The sequence below is a fragment of the Macrobrachium rosenbergii genome, chromosome 6, assembly GCF_040412425.1.
Source record: "Macrobrachium rosenbergii isolate ZJJX-2024 chromosome 6, ASM4041242v1, whole genome shotgun sequence".
Taxonomy (NCBI): domain Eukaryota; kingdom Metazoa; phylum Arthropoda; class Malacostraca; order Decapoda; family Palaemonidae; genus Macrobrachium; species Macrobrachium rosenbergii.
In genome coordinates this window covers 29,547,079-29,566,511 of record NC_089746.1, presented here as the reverse complement: position 1 = coordinate 29,566,511, position 19,433 = coordinate 29,547,079, and the positions used below count along the sequence as shown (strand labels likewise).

At 39.0% G+C, this 19,433-nt stretch overlaps 1 protein-coding gene across 6 annotated transcripts in view; it reads left to right on the top strand.

The window, feature by feature from the left end:
- LOC136839407 (patched domain-containing protein 3-like) overlaps nucleotides 1–19,433 on the top strand; it is a 179,576-nt gene that overhangs the window by 154,207 nt on the left and 5,936 nt on the right. For all 6 annotated transcript variants that reach the window (XM_067105404.1, XM_067105403.1, XM_067105402.1 and 3 more), the window contains 2 exons: nucleotides 1–767; nucleotides 1,414–1,745. The exon at nucleotides 1–767 is cut by the window's left edge and continues 22 nt beyond it. In XM_067105404.1, coding sequence (XP_066961505.1) covers nucleotides 94–767; nucleotides 1,414–1,745 — 1,006 coding nt within the window. In that variant the 5' untranslated portion in view covers nucleotides 1–93. The remainder of the gene's footprint in view (nucleotides 768–1,413; nucleotides 1,746–19,433) is intronic.

The window sequence follows — 19,433 nt, the reverse complement described above, 5'->3', positions numbered from 1 at the left end:
GCCAGCGGCAACGACTCGACCCAGCTACCCCAGAACTGCGGGTGCTGCTTCTCGAACTCCTGTCAGCGCGAGCATCCGTCCTGTCATCGAGCGATGGCGAATTTCCTGAAGAAATTTGACAACTTTCTGAGTCGAAGTTTTTACCGCTTGGGAGTTTTCATCTCCTACCACTATGGCTACTTTATCATGGTCCCCATCTTCATCACGGCAATTTTGGCTACTGGCTTTCAGAACATAGTGTATCAGGATGACCCGGAGTACCTTTTTGCTCCTACTACAGGAGGCGCGAAGGACGAGAGAGCTCTCATTGAAAACTACTTTTACCTCAACTTCAGTTCTGATTTCCATCCTTCAAGAATCACTCGAACAGGAAGGTTCGCCAGGTTTATCATCGTGGCCAAAGACGGCGAAAGCCTCTTGAGGCAAAACGTCTGGGACGAAATCATGGAGGTCGATCGGCTCGTACACACTGTGGAAGCCGACCTCGAAGAGGAAGGTGGTGGCCGGTATAAGGATCTTTGCGCCATCTGGGACGGTCGGTGTTATGAAAATGACATCCTTGGTCTCCACGATTTGATGCCGGAGATAGAAACCGGCAATTTTAGCCTCACGTATCCCCTCATGATTAATCCGCAAACATTCGAGACCTATGTCTTTCCTCTCTTTTTTGGAGGCATCGAGCTGACCAACAGTAGTACAATTACCAGTGCAAAAGCCCTTTCCATCACCTATTGGCTCAAGAGCAACCACAAAAAGGAAGACCATGAGTAAGTTTGTTGAAACATTTTTAATGTGGCTTATGTGGTATGTTTATTATTATAGTATTTTATTGGAAAACTGGCAAACTTTCCACCCTTGCACTAGAAAACTATGCCTTAGAGTAATCCGCATATCTAGATAAACGAAAATGCTAAACACGTCATCTGATGACTTTTCAAATTCCTTTTTCGATTCATGATATCATTTAGTTGTCACCAGAAAATGGATGTTTGCATGACCAGATCAATAACAGTTTTCGTGTTCATCTCTATCAAGGTGATCAATTTTAGCATCAAAGATTGAGTAATTCTGGATATGTACATAGCAATGTTGAATTTAGTTTCGCTTAATTCCAAGTATGTGTAGAGAATGACTTTAGACTTGTATTTGCGCTAATAATCTTAATGAACAATATGCAGAAATTGTCACTGACATTGGAATCCTAGTTTAGTGGCTGATGGTTTAACATACCGTATATTAAGTATATCAGCACTTATTATGTAGGGTCTACTTCAGGCTTTTCACCGCAAGTGTGAGTAGCCATTTGACAAGTGTTTCCAGAGATATTTAAATGCATTTCCTTAATTTTCCAACAAGCATTTAATGGAACAAATATAATTTATTAGCACCTAAAACCACAATTTTTTTTTCCAGTGCTGCTGAGTGGGAGAAGGCTCTCCTTGACGCTTTGGAAAAACGTGACTTCGAAACCATCGAAGTGGCTCGCTTCGTCTCCCGAACACTCGAGACAGAACTCGAGAAAAACACAAACTCGGTCATACCATACTTCGGCATCACCGTCGCAATCATGGTCCTCTTCAGTGTTGGAACGGTCATGATGGGCGACTGGGTGAGGACCAAACCATGGCTTGGGCTCATGGGCGTCTTGTCAGCTGCCCTAGCCTGCCTTGCTTCCTTTGGCTTCCTCATCTATCTCGGCCTGGAGTTCATTGGAATCAACATGGCTGCGCCTTTCCTCATGTTAGGTGAGTATATGCATAGTTTAAAACCGTACTTGAAGTTCGTATCATGCCGGTTTCTGTTAATTTGCCTTAGCAAACAGTCTGGTAGTTTGTTGTCTGTTAGTACTGAAAGGGCGTAATTGAGGGGGCAAATAAATGAATACACAATTTAACATTTTATGGGATTTATAATAGGTATCAATTGACACTGCTTTACAAATGTTACTAATACTTGTTTTTTCGTTGGGCTTTTAATTTGTCTGATATTAAGAGACATGAATTTCTACTACAGACTCCGCAGCGCTAAAAATTTCATGTTGGGGGTTTCAACATTGATTTTTAATTTACAATAGTCATCTGCTTAAGCACATGAAGCTCTAGCATAATTCTGCCTTCCCAGTCTCCTTAAGACTTTTCTCCAAAGTAAACTTAACTGTAGGAACTTGTTATTTTCTTCCATATATTCCATGGAAGAAAATAGAAAATTTAGTTCTGCATCCCCAAGAATTCACCATACGAATAAACATCCAACAGTAACATCACTTTTATATATATGTATCAGTCCATTCGGTACGAATCGCACGCCCACACATACGTGCACGGAGACACTCGGGTGTTTTCCTATTTTCTTGCAGCAAGACTTACCGTTACCCGTATGACCTCGGTTCGGTCAAAGGCTTTTAGGTCACAGTGACAAAACAAAATCTTATGCCATTGGAGAACTAACAGCGGCATTCTACATGAGGTGAATTATTAACACTAATAACCACTTTCCGAAACTGAATCCAAATTCTCAACTTAAAATCAACATCCAAGGTAGAGCATTAACACCAGAATCCTATATTTAAATTAGGTCAGTTCAGTTTTTGAATTTCAACCTCTACTTTCGTAAAATACTGATATATCTGTGGATAGATTAAATTAAGTTTGACCAAACGTAGATCGCATTGGTTCATCAAGCAATATCCAGGGAGTCGAGACACTATGTCGTATGTTTAATGTAATGTCAATAGCAACCTTGAACTTACCGAAATTAGTTCTGCTGCGTGTCTCTTGATTACTGAACAATGAAAGGTCGGAAGTGTTGTGCACCAATTCAGTGGAGTTGTCTCAACCAGCCAAGCACACAGAATTCCCTCCGTAAATATATGCTGTTAACCATTGCTAGTAACTTGTTTTTCAGAAATGCACGTTGCATGATCATAATTTAAGATATCACGTGAAAACAAAATTACAAGGATTGTTTCAATGGTAAATGCAGTCGTTCGTCTTATATACAGGAAAATCTTTCAGCCACGCTATTATGACCATATAGCAAAATTTAAATAGGTATTAGAGTAATTTGGACTTTAGTTCCTGATGTTACAGATTTTCATGTTATGCAGCTCTTGGGTTTTTTACCAGTGAGAAAAAATGAAAATTAAATAGCTAGAGACCTTCGATAACCCCAAAAAACTAGTTAACACTATGAAGCATACATTGTATGATATTTTGGTCAAGCAAAAAAGTTTTAGATATGTTGCTATGCAGACTAGGTAGTCTTGTTCTTATGCGTCATAGTGAAAGGTTATCAAATCTACAGAAGCAACCAGAGTTTGGAAATGTTTTTTTCCCGCAGAGAAAATGTTCTCACTAATTGTCGCTTAACTATTACCACTCCTTCCCCTTTTCTCGTTAATTTCCTTGTTACTTTTTCCAAGGACACGTGGTGAATCTGTTGAAATATCCCAATGATTCTCTATGGGACGCTATTCTATATCCTACGAGGTCTGTTTTGAGTGCTTAGTGAATCTGGGTCGGGTTGGGGAAGACCCTGTGATCTTTGTGGCTTCTTAATCTGGGTCAGATTCCAGAGGCTTCATTAAGATTCGTGGTCTGTGTCGTCACGTGTTGGTGAATCGATATACCTCCAGAAAGTGAAAACTTTTGTGTTTGTGAGTCTCTCGCATCTACTAAAGGGAATATTCAGTGGGTCAAGAAAGGTGTAAATAGGAAATAACGAAAGGTTTGTCATGTATGGTTTGAGTAATTGAAGTGGTGTTTTCATGTGCAAGGAGAAAATGTGGTGGAATAAAATGTTGGGTTTTATTTCATGTTACTAGGTGACGAGGGATATAAATACAATGGTGTTTTTTTCGAAATTAAACCTCTACAGTATTCTCAAGGCAAAACGAAAGTACCAGCATGAATAGCTCTCTCTCTCTCGGCTTGGGTATGAGGTCCTTAATGACTTGAATTAATGTTAGTGTACAGTTAAAACTAACCTTTTAGTGCACAACCCATATGGAAAATAACTTTTCTGTTCAATATTTGGTGCACAGGAGAAAGGACTGTTTTGCTTGCTTCCCTCTTCCAGCGGAGTTAGACATTTTTCTTTAACTTTCCATTGAAATAAGTCGAAGGTTCACAGTTCCTTTTATAGCTACAAAATAAGTATGGTTAGAGTTGGTTAAGGTTTTAATTTTTTTTAATAACATTTGCTTTTGATTTAAGTCTTTAGGAAATTTTTAGTTTGTGTTCAAGTTCTGCTGCCCCCTGTGAGATCACAAAGGTTATTATTATTTAGAATATTGAACTAGGGCTCTTTACCTTCCAGTATCGACCTAAGAAAGTTCAAGATTGACTCCCTTGTGCCTTGACTATAGTCAGGCTACGAAAGGTTGAGACTCAAGATTGACTCCCTTATGCCTTGACTATAGTCAGGCTACAAAATGTTGAGACTCAAGATTGACTCCCTTATGCCTGGACTATAGTCAGGCTACGAAAGGTTGAGACTCAAGATTGACTCCCTTATGTCTTGACTATAGTCAGGCCACGAAAGGTTGAGACTCAAGGCGATTAGCACTGCTGCCGTATTTTTTTAATGCCCACACGGGTCCTCATGTTCGATCAGTGGATTTTGAGAAGGCAAGGGTGTTGGCCCTATTCCTAAAGGTTGGAAATATTAGGTTTATTTCATTCGAACACAAGTCTGGTTCATTAGCAATTCGCCGCTGGCGAAGCTGGAGGGAAAACTGCTTTTTGTGGCTGCTCCCTGCCAGTTTAAAACTCCTTTGGAGGGCCCAGGTTTTAGTACGTTATGGAAGGTAGTAGCAGTTGTCTTTAAAGGTGAAAAAAAAAAAAAATAGTGGTTCATGCTCAAGATCGTTGAACGCATACAGTGTCGTCAAATTTATTCAAATTATATTTCTCTAAGGGCATATGTTTTTTTAATGAGCGCTATATTGCATATAAAAAATACTAGATGCACAAAAGGGCTTGACTAGCTTACTCAGTGATACTTGTGATTACTACTTTTAGTTTCCCAGTATTTTAACTGTTGTACTTGTAATTGATCTCATAATTCGTTAGTGACTGACACCCCGAAGTGGTTCTACTCGATAACTTCAGATCGCAAAGGTTCTTATATATCGTCAATAACGGAAGTAAGTTATTTTCGTACTATACAATGAGAACGGTTTAATTTCACGTCTGCCGTCGAAAAGAAACCTTGGTTAAAGTAATGCTTCTCGTCATTGCCAACTGGGGAAAGGTTCGGTGGTATTCGCCGCCACCAGCGGTAGTACCCACACGTGGGCTGTTTTCAAGGAAAGAAATTGTTAGTAACCTCACACCATAATGGTATCATGTACTAATAGTGTGTCAAGGTGAATTTTATAATTGATGTGGATCACTACTGGAATTTTTCTAACAATTTAGAGCATATTTTGAGTTTTAAAAATGTGGTGTCAGGAAAGTCGTAAGCCAGTTATCGGGAGCGCAAATTCAAGGCTACGATTCGAGCTGAATAAATATTTCTTGAATGGTTTTACGGTATGTAACTACACGAGAGCTTAGCCCTGAACCCTGGTGTACCTTAGAAAGTCTCCTGCAGACATGTAGTTAGATGGTAGCAGCAAGAGTGCTAGAAGGCTTTAAGACTTATCAGTGTCTTGTCAGCCTTCAAAGGAAGGGGAAGGGGGGAGGGGCTCCAATTGGTGAAGGGAATGAAGGGTATATAAGGGAAAGGGCCCTTTGTCAAGGCGAAGGCCGAACAGCCCCCAATAGGTCTCCTGCCCTACCTATCCTTGTAGAAGGCCCCGTAATCTGTAGATATCAATCACCTGACGCGTAGTATTATTGTTTCGTAACTACATTGGTAATAAAAGTACTTCACATGACTTAATAAATAAAAAGGCCCTTGGCAGCTTAGGTTGTTGGAACACCCCACACCTAACCACACAGTGTATTTTTATTACAGTAATTATGCTAAGAGTAAGTTGCCAACTGATCCAAACGAACGTAATAAGGTATTGTAGTCAATATGTTTTTCAGCGCGGCGACTACAGATTTTTCAGCATTGCCGAAATGTAAAAATCTTTAAAATACTTATCGGAAATAAAATTTCATGTCCTCGTACCGCATACATGGTAAATTTCATAATCGAAAACAATAAGGGACCACTATGTAATTGGTACGGGTGCGTGTGGTTGTTTTATATATATATATAGTTATATATTGGTAAGAATTCTGTTAATTTGCACATTCAAGTACTTGACGTATTAGCTGTATTACATTGGACATCCTCTGAATCTTGTGTTCAGTTAATTTTCCTAATCACTTTTATCATTGATCAAAATCTGTCGTTAATTTTTCAGATAAACTTGTGACCCGCATACTTTGAATATAGAAATTTACCTCAATAGCCGTTTTTAAGAATCCGATTTATCTTGAATTTACTCTGAAGTTTTGAATTTTACATAAAATCCCTTTTGTTCTTTGTGTAGTCTTTGCCGAGCGGTAGTTTTGTCAGCTGCAGGAGTCTTTCGTTAGTCATGGTTAATTCTTGAGCAAAATGTATTGGAAGTAATTGCCGTCGGACTGCTCTCAAAGCCAGCCTCAAAGCATGACATGTGATGCTAATTTCAACAGTTGTCCATATCGACACTTAGGCTAGATACATGAAGTTGTTAGGTCCATGAAGCTACCACTAGAGAAGTTAACCACACGACTGTCAGACGGTCTCCAGTCGAGTTTACAGTAGTCTCTCTCTCTCTCTCTCTCTCTCTCTCTCTCTCTCTCTCTCTCTCTCTCTCTCGCACGCCTTCGCCGAACCTAAAAATAAGTGTGTGAAACACCGTTTTTCCATTGCATGCTCCTAAAATTACACGTACAGGCATTACTGGCTAATAGGGTTGTTCGGTTTTACTAGTTTTTCTATAGTTGTTACCTTTTGAAACTGAATCGGTTGACGGAACGCGGTTCGGGGTAATGGTTATAGTATTAAACTGATATTTATATTTCTAGTGTGAACGTAGAAAATATGGTTAATCTCGCTTTCGTAATGAAAAGTTCCTGCTTAATCTAATAAAAAAATTTTTTGGAGGGGGATTAGAGAGGGGCCTACCGGCGGGTAGAGGGGGCGACCGGCGAGAGCTGGTCGGATGACAAAGCATGTTTAGATACTGAAACCTATTAAAATTTATATAACTAACAAAGGGGTTAGTTTCAACGAATAATGACTTGCCTCCATCAAAAAATATATGGAACTACTTGCCCTTGAATTGAAAAATGCAACGGAGTTCTTTGGGTGGTAATGTTGGTGAAAGTTTTAATGATACTGACGATAATTTTTGGCTATTATATACTTAATGGCTCTTAAGAGGTCTATATATATAGAAGGTAAATCTGTAGAAGGGTTGTAAATATCTTAACATGTTTAATTTTCGACGTCTGCAGCAGTACTGACAAATTTGTTGAAGCGTCTAGTAGTATTAGTAATATTTACCCTTATTAGTATTGCATTACCGTACCTTTTCCTACATAGCATGTCGCCATTATTACCATGAGCGAACAGTTGTCAGTTTCAAATATTGATCTGCCGTTTGCTCGCACGAGCTTAATGACAGCTTAATCCAACAACGCAAAGGTAGGGATGGCATGGTACTGTTGTGAAATGCTTCTTGGATGGGATTTCCTCAGAACTTTAATTGCCAGAGAAAATTGTATTCAGCAGCAAATGTAAGGGTTAGGTTTCTAAAAGGTGCAATTCAGTAGGCGCTATTGCAAAGTTTTCTAACGTCAAGCTCCAGAATTGCTTGTTGCTGGAAGCGTTGGAAATGTTTTAATTTTCTTTCCCGCACTTTTCATTTTAATTTCGCTTTAGTGGAATTCTTATTAATCCCGTTATTTTCTTAATGGTTTAGTGGCCACAAGAAATGAGTTCTTGTTAGAATTAACTGTTAGCGTTTGGCAGTGTACTTCATTCTCTGAAATGCTGTCAGACATAAACCGCCTTTATTAGGAGCAGTCCTTAAGAATATTATCGGAAATCGCGGGTAATATTTTTTGTGCAATTGCTTTGAGTAAGACCTTGACAACTAGGCGCTCAAAGCTTTCCAATTTTGTTACTCAGGTCATTAAAAAAACTGCTGCACCTTTTAAGGTTAGTTTTTTTATTGAAAGTTAAGGCACAGAAAATCTTGAAGGAAAATAGATTAACCAGAAGTGACTGCAGGCTGGAGCTAAACACGAGGCCGGACAGATGGTAATTCATTTCACGTCTAACCCTACAATGGGAAAATTTTATGTTGACGGCATCTCTTCCGTTGTCCGTAAATCTGTCACTTCAGTCCGCCAATCCAGATAGTGCCAAGAAGCTTAGTCATGTTCATGCTCTTGCGCTTCAGACTGTTAGAAACCTTGATGATCATTAGTTTGGTTTGCCTAGAATGAATGAAAAATTAGATCTGTCGAAGACGGACATTGTTGTGATGTCACTTTTAATGATTCTCTCTCTCTCGTTTTCCAAGTTGTCGCCAAAAGAATGTTAGAATATTTAGCTGAAATTTTACCGCATTAAGTAATGCCTAAAGTATGGTTTCTCAAATGAAAGAATAAGCATAATACAACCGTAAAGAACTCATTTTTCTTCTTAGGCTAATACTTTGTCAATAGGTTCATAGCTAGAAATCTTCTAATACCGCCACATCTGTTCTCCCACCGCAATTTTCCCCTAAACTTCCACGACATAGGATGACTACATTAGCCCTTAGCTAGTTTGGATACGTTGTTGATACACCCAAATGGTCGAACCCAGAGATGAAGGGGAAAGGAAGTGTCTGACAACTGTGGTCAGTGGCAGTAAGTACTTTGGGCGACCGCCACCACTGGCATAGAACGATAGTTGTGACAGTCGTGTTTAATGGCTGTAACATTGTTCCAGCAAGTTGATTGGTAATTGAGCCATCAACGTTAATGCTCTCTCTCTCTCTCTCTCTCTCTCTCTCTCTCTCTCTCTCTCTCTCATATATTGAGCTGTTATATTGATCTGATTGTTTAATACACCAGTGCTTTTGGGCTAGAATGATCCAGTGGAGTTAGTTTTTAATCGGTGTATAAACATAAGGGGAGGTCAAGGCGTTAGTGAGGCATAAAGTTGTCTCAACATAAACTCAGAGAAAACATCCCCTTCATTTAACACTTTTCTTATTCATCTGATGTGGCCTTTCCATAATTTAATATCAAAGTTCCTCGTTATTTTTCTTCCCTTCACTCCCGTGCTTCAAGGTCCCACGCTGCGACACTTGGATGGATCACCTTTTTACTCAGGGGCATACTTCATAAAGATTTTTCTCACTTGCTCCTGCTACTCCTGACAGTGGCGAAGATAATTTGAATGGTTCAGTTGCTTTGGTGGTGGGATATATTTGGGGGTTGGTAATGCGGAGATTGACCTTCAGATCTTGTAGCTCGAAGACTTAGTCGAGTTTAATTAGACAATAGTATTGCTTATACTTACCCTGAAGTGTTGACAGAACCTTGAAAAGACGTTTTTTATTTCATGCTTGGGTTTTAGACATCCAGGCATTATGACTTGTGCACTTACTTTACTCTGACCTCCATAGCCATCTCTCCGGATAGCTCTTAATTGGTGTTACTGATGTTTGGATAAAAGTTAAATATTTAAAGATGCTGCTGTAACGTCGCCATCTAGAATTTTGGGGAATTTTTTAAATATCGTGGTAATTTATATGGAATTGAAAGGATAATTGCTCGTTAGAAATCGTAGCACATTAACTCGAGACAAGGTGGGTCTCTTCACAGTGGAAACAATGTGGTAACTTGCCATGGTCATTTTGCGGACACACAAACGGTGGATTACCACTAAGGCGGCATTGAAATCCCAAGGACTTCATTCTACCCTTAAGCCTTTCATTTAGCAATGCTAACAAGAAAGCTTCTAGTGTAATTGTGGTTATTTTTCCGAGTCATAGAACGTAATTCAAGTTCGATGGAAGATGAGCTGTTGCGTGTAAAAAAAATTAAACGGTCTGTAGTTTCTATGATAACTGTATTGCTAAAACCATTTCACACGTTCTATTCGTGACCTCAGAACTGCATTGAAAATTAATCGCAGTGCGTGGTCGCTTTCAAGTTTGTTCTACTGCGCATCTTCGCTAACAGTAAGTCTTGTGGTCAGTGCTCCATCTTGAACACGATAAGGGAAGGATGTTTTCAATATTTTCTCATGCTTACATAACAAAATAATAACACTATGCCATTTCTGAAATATTTAAAAGGGTAACTAGATTTTTCGATTGTAAACACCTTCCACGAAACTTGTACCGGAATATTGAATTGTTTACGCTCAGATTTCCATCGCCATTTTTAATGTCAGCCACAAACGTGACGTATTGATATTCCGCAAGCTGTATTTTTTCTTTTACTTTAGTAATCTGTGATGTCGCTTTTTTCATAGCTGCAAACTTAACGCTGTCAGTTAGGTCTATTTACATTTGACAGGTAAGATTTAAATGAATCACCAGGCAAGTCTGCTAATGATTTGTTCCTGGAATGTAAAGTGTTTGATTAAAAGTAAATTAAAATCCTCCTTTTTCAAGATTTGGCAATATTTTTCCCACTGGTCTCTTGCAAATTTTGAAAACGTCACTGGTTTCTGCAACTTCGCTTCACCATCTCCAGTGAATATAGCATATGCAGTTGAAAATTCTATTTTCGATTCATGGTTCATTTTTCCATCTTTGCTCCTTCCCCAGTCAGGAAATATATATTTTTCAATTTTTGTTTTTTGCGTCTACATTACTATGAATTAGAAAGAGAACACACAAAGTTTCAAAGGACAAAAGTCCTTTTAAACTTGACTATATTTGCCATAAAAATTCCGTTCTTCCTGGGTGCCTAACCCCGGTACCTGATGAACTTTTCCTGTATTTGTGCTTAGTCCCCAACCTGCCATACCCAGCCCCCTCCCACCCCTGCTCTTCTCTCACTCTCACTCTCTCTCTCCAGATTCGGCTGGCAACAGAGCTCGTAGTTGTACGATTGAAGGAAACAAAAACTGATTGTTGGAAGGTCTGGTGAAGTTTCAGTAGAAAGTATATACTATCTGAATTTAGAGGTGGTCTTTCAGTGGTTTCGAACACTGTTCTAAATTACTGAATTGTATTAGGTCAAAGGAAGTGATTGAGGTTCGGTTACAGAAGCATAGGGAGAGGTGCCTGGATCCTATCCAGAAGTAGCTGGAGGTGCAAGCTTAGACATTTTAAATGGCTGCATTTGTTATGAAACAATTCTTGCATATAGCTATAAAAGCAAAAAACGTGCCAAACAAAATCAGTGACATCAAGACTGCGTTTGCTGTTCATGCTTCTGCTGCTACTGATGAGTAGAAGCAGGAAGGAGGTGGAGGCGGTCGGCAATGAGTTGAGGGAAGATTCTTAGCACATGAGGTCAGGGCTGACTCACTGACCCACATTTCGAGACCCTCGTATGTCGTAGCAGTTTATGCGGCGTTTAGCTTAATTACATAATTATTGTCATGTGCAACAGAGCGTCATTGTTGGGCGATATAATAGTGAAATGAAATTCTTAAGAGGTTTAAGACTGTGGATCTGGTGAATTAGTGTCTTAACGAGTGAATGTTTCAGCTGACCTTTTTTGACTAGTGTCATGTTTTGCCATCTGCTCTGTTGATTGATCCAGCCTCTAAAAATGTAAAATTTTGATCTCTTTTAAGTAACCTAGCTATTACTGAAACACGTTCCAAAGAAAACTGCTGACGACGGTTACTCTTCCTGGAACAAACTTTGACTAGCGTATGCTATAATAAAATTGTTCGTGCTTAAAGACGTTGGCGTTTTAAGAAATTTGGGTAGTATTCACATTTAAGTTTTTCAAACCATCTTTTACATTCAGCAGTCGTGAATTTACAATGGTGATTGGGGATTTAACAGTTTACAATCCTTGGCTCCACAAAACTTAGCAAATTCTGTTAAACCTGTGTTATCCTCATTTTAAGGGCAGTAAAATGGTCGGCGAACTAGTCTGAGGTAAACAGTGGGAGTAGAGAGAGGGAATGAATTGAATTTTCGTCAATTTTTACAGTATCTGCTGTTTTCATGAATATTTCCATTCTCAGTTTGGTAGGTAACTCGTAACTCTTGGTGAAACTCTTCCATTTTCATACCTTCTTAGCCTCTACTCTTAGCTGTGTTGCTTCCTGAAACATATCTTCCTACTAACCTCTTATTCTTAGCGATGGTGTTTCTAACGAAAAAATGCTCCTTAATCATACGCAGTGATGAAGATCAGTATGTTGCTATAACTACTGGTAATTATTTTGGTATGTCGAGCTCGGTCACGTAAAGTGTAGGAGCATACGATTTGCTGTTTAGCTCTGAAGATGAAGCTGAATTTTAAAATATTTATTGGTATTATACTGTTTAAAAAGGTAGTCTCGATTTTAATGTGTTCTGAATAACCATTTTTTAAGTTTATTCATTACCATTAATTTGGGGAGGGGGATGGGGTCCCAGGGGAGCAATAGATGGTTAGTTTTTTCGCACCCGGAAGTAAAGGGGCACCAAGACAGGCGCACTTAAGTAGTTTTTTGTGGCTTTAGTCTGCAATTGTATCTTGCCACTTGACGCACATTAATTTCTGCGAATGCTCAATCTGATATAAAACGTTAAGGTTTCGAAGTGATTTGCTCGAGCTGTTGAATAAATGTTTTCATCTTCATTCTGATTACTAAAAAAAATTGCACGCTTCCATATTTCACTAATAAAGGAAATAAGGCTTATGAATTTTTGTAACATTAGAACAGAAGAATATCATATACTGAAGCTACGTTTTATGTAAAATCTGAATTAAAAAATGGTCTTACAGCGGGTCCTACCGTTATCAGAGGGTCAAAGACTAGAATTTCCTATAAATCATGACACAGAAGGTTAAAGATGCCTTGAATCTTTACTACTAAATTTAATCCGGTTCTTGCTATTGTGTGGAAGTTTTTAAGTGTTTTGTCGGTTTGCATGATCTGTAAACAGATTGAAGCCCTCATTTTGAAACTACTATTCGATCATCCAACCGAATGCACAAAGCTCTGAAGTTTTAAACCACATCAGACTTGACAGAAATGTTTCTGAATGGTCAAACATTTTATCATCGTTCTTTGACTGAAGACGTTCAGGGAATGTTTCAGCATTAGGTTTCATTTCGATCACAAACATGTTCCACTGTATGTATGTTTTGGGCATTGTAAATTTAGTAAAAACTAGCCACCTTGGGATGGAGAAAATGGAACTATAGAAAAAAATGAAGAGGATGAAGTGTCTGAAAACTAGCTTAGAGCACCAATGAGTCTCCAAATCATAGCTTAATTTTATTTGTATTCACTTTCGCTTCCCAGTATGCAAGTTCATCTCATGAAACAAGTTTTCCATCTTGGCTGAACCCTTTTTTTTTTCTAAGTTTTAATCATTCTTTGTTTCGGTTTTCAGTTTGTCTTAAAAAAAATCCCGGAATGGTATTGAAAATTATCCATGTACTGTTTTGTGCGGTATATTCTAATGTTTTCTCATTTAAAAGATACTCACCCCTTGACTCAAGAGGACTGAATTAAATGTCACACATTTTAATTTAACTTAAATGTTTTTGCCATCTCCGAAAACCTGTTTTTCCGAGCACCTGTTCATACTGACCGCGAAATATGACTCCATAGAAGATATTGGTTTGGTTTGAGGTAATAAATTTGTCGAAAAAGATACAAATTTTGTATAGGTTTTTCTACTTTTAGCCATTCCAAATAAATTGTCTAGTGCAAATACTGGGTTATTCTACCGAAATGCAAATTGTCATATCCGTGGGATGGTAGTCCTCTCTGCACACATTGCTAAACTTAAGCATTTGGGTATACTGAGCTGTACACTGCTTTATGGTCAACTGCTTCAGACGGCCTTGCATGTCACCAAAAAAAATAATTTATCAAGATTTTTAGATCTAATTTGGCTTAAATGAATAACTTTGTGGCGGGGTAGAAAGGCAAAATGTGATCAGTCAGGGCGCGCAGACGAACCTACCATTCGACGAGGACAGATATACCCCAGAGGCATCATTGTGAGACAGAGGTCCCTTTTTAAGTATGCCAGGAGGATGGTTTTGTATCTTGTCGAGGCCAGAATGAATGGGTCGGCTGGGCTGGCTAGCAAGCCTTCCCGGCAGTTGAAATGAAGCAGTGGGAGATTTCAAACGCCTCCCCCTTCCTCCCTCCCCTCCTCTCCCCACCTCCCGAAGGAAAGGGTGTTTGTGGGGCAGGGGAGGATCATGGAGGGCTCTGGTGGGAATGTTAGGCAATGGGGTTGATGATTAGAGGGAGGGGAGAGATCGAAGTCAGGAGAGTGAGGCCAGTTGAATAACCTTTGGGCAAGTTTCGGTCAGAGGAGAATGGGAAAGAGAAAGGAAGGACGAAAGGATTAAGCAGTGGATGAAAACCATGTCCGCCTGTTGGAGAATACGAAATAGTAAAAGTCCAAGAAGGGGTTAAGTTTAATACACATTGGAATGGGAGTTCAGTAATGTTGGCAAGACTAGTGAACATTTTTTCCTTGGTTTTGTGACTAACATTCTTTTAAGTCTGCCTTTAAGGACAAATTCTTTGAACTTTCAAAAATCTTTTCAACAGGAAAATTTCGGAATTTAATGCGAGGCATTTGGATGGTTTGTTAGACCAGGTGCAATGCGGCTAGACAAGATACCGTCGGTCGATAAGTGAAAGTTGTTAGTGCTATGTCCAGAGATCGGGTGACTGACAGGGTTGCAATCTCCACTTTTAACAATAAAAGGCCGTATAAAGTTTCCAACTTTGAGGTAACGTTTGTTTGCCAGTTTGCTCTTCCATCCTCTTGGAAGCAAGTGTCAGGAAGTTGCTGAGCTGATTTCCCAAATCCTGATGTTAACTAGAAAAGTATGTTCATATTTCCGGTATCCCGTCCATTACCTAGTAAAGGCCAAGTCCTTGAAGCATTCCTGATTAGCAAGTGACTGGCTGCTACCGATGAGTAATGAAAGGACCCAAAGAGTGTCAGCTCGAACTAAGATGCGGAATTTTGTGACAGGTAAACAACCAAATATTGCCAAAAATTCCTAGCATGAAAAAAAACGTGGAAGCCCAATTGTAAGGTCAATGAACTTGAAAATTCTGTTTAAGTGGAGCTCATGAATGAAATTACCTGTAAAAATTACGTTGAAATTACCTGTAAAAATTACGTAATTTTGGTCACTGTTTACAAGGAAATAATTTTCCTAGCTATATGAGCTGTTATGTTAAAGATTACGATCGAGTTTCATTCGACCACACTTTTGGTAACTAGAAACAATCATTACTCAAATCTTGCTGAAAAGGAGTAAAACATCATCCTCCTTTTCATTATGCTTTAGGAATATACATGAGTCATGTACAGTAACCAAGTACAGGAACCAAGGAAGAACGAAATGATAAACTTCGTCAAAATGAACTGAATGCTGCTTAAATTTTCCTGCTTACGGTCGTATTTTCAAGTTGCCGCAAGAAAAACAAAGGAAGACGTCGCACTGTTAGGAGAAAATGATCGCAAATGAAAGGGTGAAGGGTGAGGTTATGAATGACAAACATCATTTTGTTTCACTTTGTTTGGTTTTATGTACAGCCCTCCACAGAGATAATTCCCTCTCTGGCGGGCCCATGTACGTTTTCAAAATAGGTGCTGCTTATATTTTGTAATTCTTTCAGGTCTTTTTCTCGTCAGTATCGTAGCTCCTGCAGAATAGAGTCTTAGTTCCTCTTTGAATTTGCATTCCTCTTGTATGCTCTTAACTTCAGGCGGTATTTTGTTGTATAGTCTTGGTGCGCAGTGTACAAATGCTCTCTCGCCTGACTTACAATTTGTTTTAGGTTCAAATAGCCTACATGCTTCACTTGCATGTCTAATTACAATATTCATTTCGGGTCTAAAGAAGCTTAAATAGTTTCTCATATGTTGGTTCAACATATTTTAGTGCTTTAAAGACTATAAGTAGTATTTTATACTCTATTCTAGCTTTTGCTGGGAGCCAATGTAGCTCAATTAGTGCTGGGGTTATTCTACCACGGGAACGTAGTCCTTTTATTAAACTGGCGGCTCTGTTTTGTACTCCTTGCAATTTTCTTAGTAGGTAGTTAGGGAGAGCATAGTATATAACGCTGCAGTAGTCAAGCCTCGAAAGTATTTGGTTGCAAATTGCTGTTTTCAGAGTATCTTCGTTTAGGTATTTTCTAATAAATGCAATGTTTTTAATATGATAGTTACAGGTTTTTGTAATATGCATTATATGGTTCTTCATCGACAATTTAGTATCAATAAATACTCCTAAGTTCCTCACTGCTGCTACACTATTTATTGTTGACGAACCAATAGTTAGTTATTCTTTTGAAGTGTTCATATTTTCGTAGTGCACTGTCAGATCCAAATAGTATACACTCAGTTTTGTCTTAATTTCAATTTCGTCTCCGACATCCATTTTTTTTATATCATTATTGCATCAGTTTTACTAATGGTGTCTTCTACCGTTTCGACAGGAAAATAGAACTGAGTATAATCAGCTTATACTTACCTTGTGCTTATTTAGAATTCTAGATAATTCAGTTGTGTAAATGCCAAATAGCAGTGGACCCAGAACGCTGCCTTGGGGCACTCCTTTTGTTAGGCCTTTCTTTTCTGAATTCACATTTGATATAGCCACTGTAACCTTCCTATTTTCTAAGTAGCTTTTGTACCATTTGTGTACGTCATCTTCGATGCCTACTGCACTCAGATCTTCAAGCAGTAGATTGTGGTCAACTGTGTCAAATGCTCCACTTAGGTCAAGCATAACCAGAATACCACACTTTCCATTTGCTATAATTTCTACCATATTTATAGTTACACACAATGTAGTCTCTGTTGAGTGGTTTTTTCTGTATGCTGTATGTAGCTTGGTAGAATGAAAGATACCTATTGGCGTGGGATAATGGAGCAATTTTCAGCATGGTTGACTTCAGTACAATCAAGTTCACTAATTCACATTATTTTGTCTGGTGAGGAAAGGGTATATCATCATGGCCGATCGAGACTGGGTACTTCCCCGACGTCACAAACTAAGTTAATGTAGATTTTGATCAACCCCCTTGAGCTAATAATTGCTATTGACGAAAGACCAAATTAAGACTAAAGATCGAATGTTTTATAAGTTTATCTATTTTGTAATCACTGTGGCTGCTATAGAAAGCTCCTTGTATCCCAACTGGCTAGATATGCTATTATAGTGGCTCGTGAGGCGCTCTCTTCAATTTTCTCGTTTTGAGCTGAAGGTACGATAGTGGAAGATGAGCTCCATGGAGTTAGGGTACGGTCAGAAACAGAGTTTCATGGAGGTTGGGACAATGGAGATTGGGACAATGGAAACGAAGTTTGAATGAAGGCTGGGGAAAATGGGGGAGTAGCCTAATGAGAGGGTTGGGCAAGTTCATCGGAGGTATGAACGTTTGATAGACCTTACTAATCATACCCCATCCATAACTGGTGGCGACTTGGAATTGTTCTCATTGTACCTTGGAAATGCTGCCCTCTTGCAATACTCGCTGGGTGTGACAATGAAGCTTTTGTCTCTTACAATGTGCGCTCTACGGGAATTTGCTTTTCGCGAAGGCTGCAATGTAAACAAAAGTTCCAAGAAGATAAATATGTAAGCGCAGTGGTTTCTTCTTACTGGAATTTTAGGATAAATTCGTCGAAAAATCAAAATTACCATTACATGTTAACAAATGAGGTTGAAATCTTATTTTGAAAGCTGTTAAGTTCTAACAAGGCCTCTTCCTCCTCTTTTCAAGTGAAAGTGAGGACATTGGGATTTGTGGTTAGGCTATGGGGGTGTGTGAGCACATGCGTCTAAGTGTAAGGTTTTGCGGATGGTCATAGCGTTGAGACTGACCTTGACATCTGCATAATGATTAGATAGGGAATATCTTACCCTACTTGGTGGCAAGGTTAGGTCTGAATAGGCTATTTCCTATTTAGTGGTTTTTTAAAAGGGTTATTTAAAGTATTTAATCCTTGCTTCAAGATGTTCTTGATATCTAGTGATCGAAATAAGTTATTACAGTTTCAGTACGCTTTTTTGGGGGCAGGCGTTTTTTGTCATTTTAGTTCTTTGGTCTATGTAGCTTGTCCCGTAGGGATATATTGCCGTCAGTGCACTTTAAAGGTTGTCGGTAGCGTCACTTCAGCCCCTGGCTGCACCCAATTTTTAGCCTTATATTTTACCTCCGCTCCCATTTCCTTCCATCTTGGTGCCCCTGCTCCAATTTCCTCTCTTCACTGTCTTCAGCGCTGAAGTGCCCCTCTGTTTGGCTGTATGGCCAAAATTTCATATAAAATTTTAGTAGCTTGGATAATCACTGAAATTCTGCAAGAAGTAAAAAAATAATCTAAATCGCTTTCGAATTGGTAATTTGTTTTTTTGAAAAGAAAACAAAAATTCTTAACGCGTTATGTAGAGATAAACTTTCAGAATCCTAAAACAGTCGCTGAAGGTTAAGCAGGTTCCTTACATGTGCTTATTAACATGAAAATGTGTTTTAAAAAATGCTCCATGCGGCTTAGCGAGGCCACCTGGTGTATAAGGGCTCCAGGGATACTAAGAATTTTCTGATCCTTTGTGCCATAGCATAATTTGATTTAACCCCCAACCCTCTCTCCTCTCTCTCTCTCTCTCTCTCTCTCTCTCTCTCTCTCTCTCTCTCTCTCTCTCTCTCTCATCCTTCCCGTGGATGTTACGTGAAGTAATAGGTTTACTCTTAGGAAAAATTCTAGCCACGGCATATTTTTGAAGTTGGTCGTTTGTGAAATAGAATCCGCAATACACTGGACTACAGATCAAAATCTTAGCTATCGAAAAGTTAACTACGTAAAGCATGCTTAGACTAATCTCGCAAATAACTGCCAGTTTTGCAGTATTAGGGAGAGAGAGAGAGAGAGAGAGATTTCATAAGACTTACGCATGGGGGATTTTTTTGTGGCCTAATTTAAAATAAAAATTAAATATTTGGTTTAAACATTGGCATTTGCTTAAAATTCGAAACATTCTTCGACGCTCACTGCTGTTTCAAGAGTGCTGCAATGTGCAATGGCCGTATAGACAATAAAAGGTAATTAATTTTACCCAACTTTCTACATTAGGTAGCGTACATAAAACAGACCAGTGATAACTTTCAAAATATTTAACAGCACATACTATTTTAAATGAGCTAGAAACAAAAGTACGTTGCACAGGAGCACTGTCAATGTTGGCAGCCCTGATCAGAGTGGTTACCTCCTCAGGCTTTCTCGCTGTGTGACGATGGCCGACCGTCAGACTAGAAAGTGAAAGTGCTGCTTA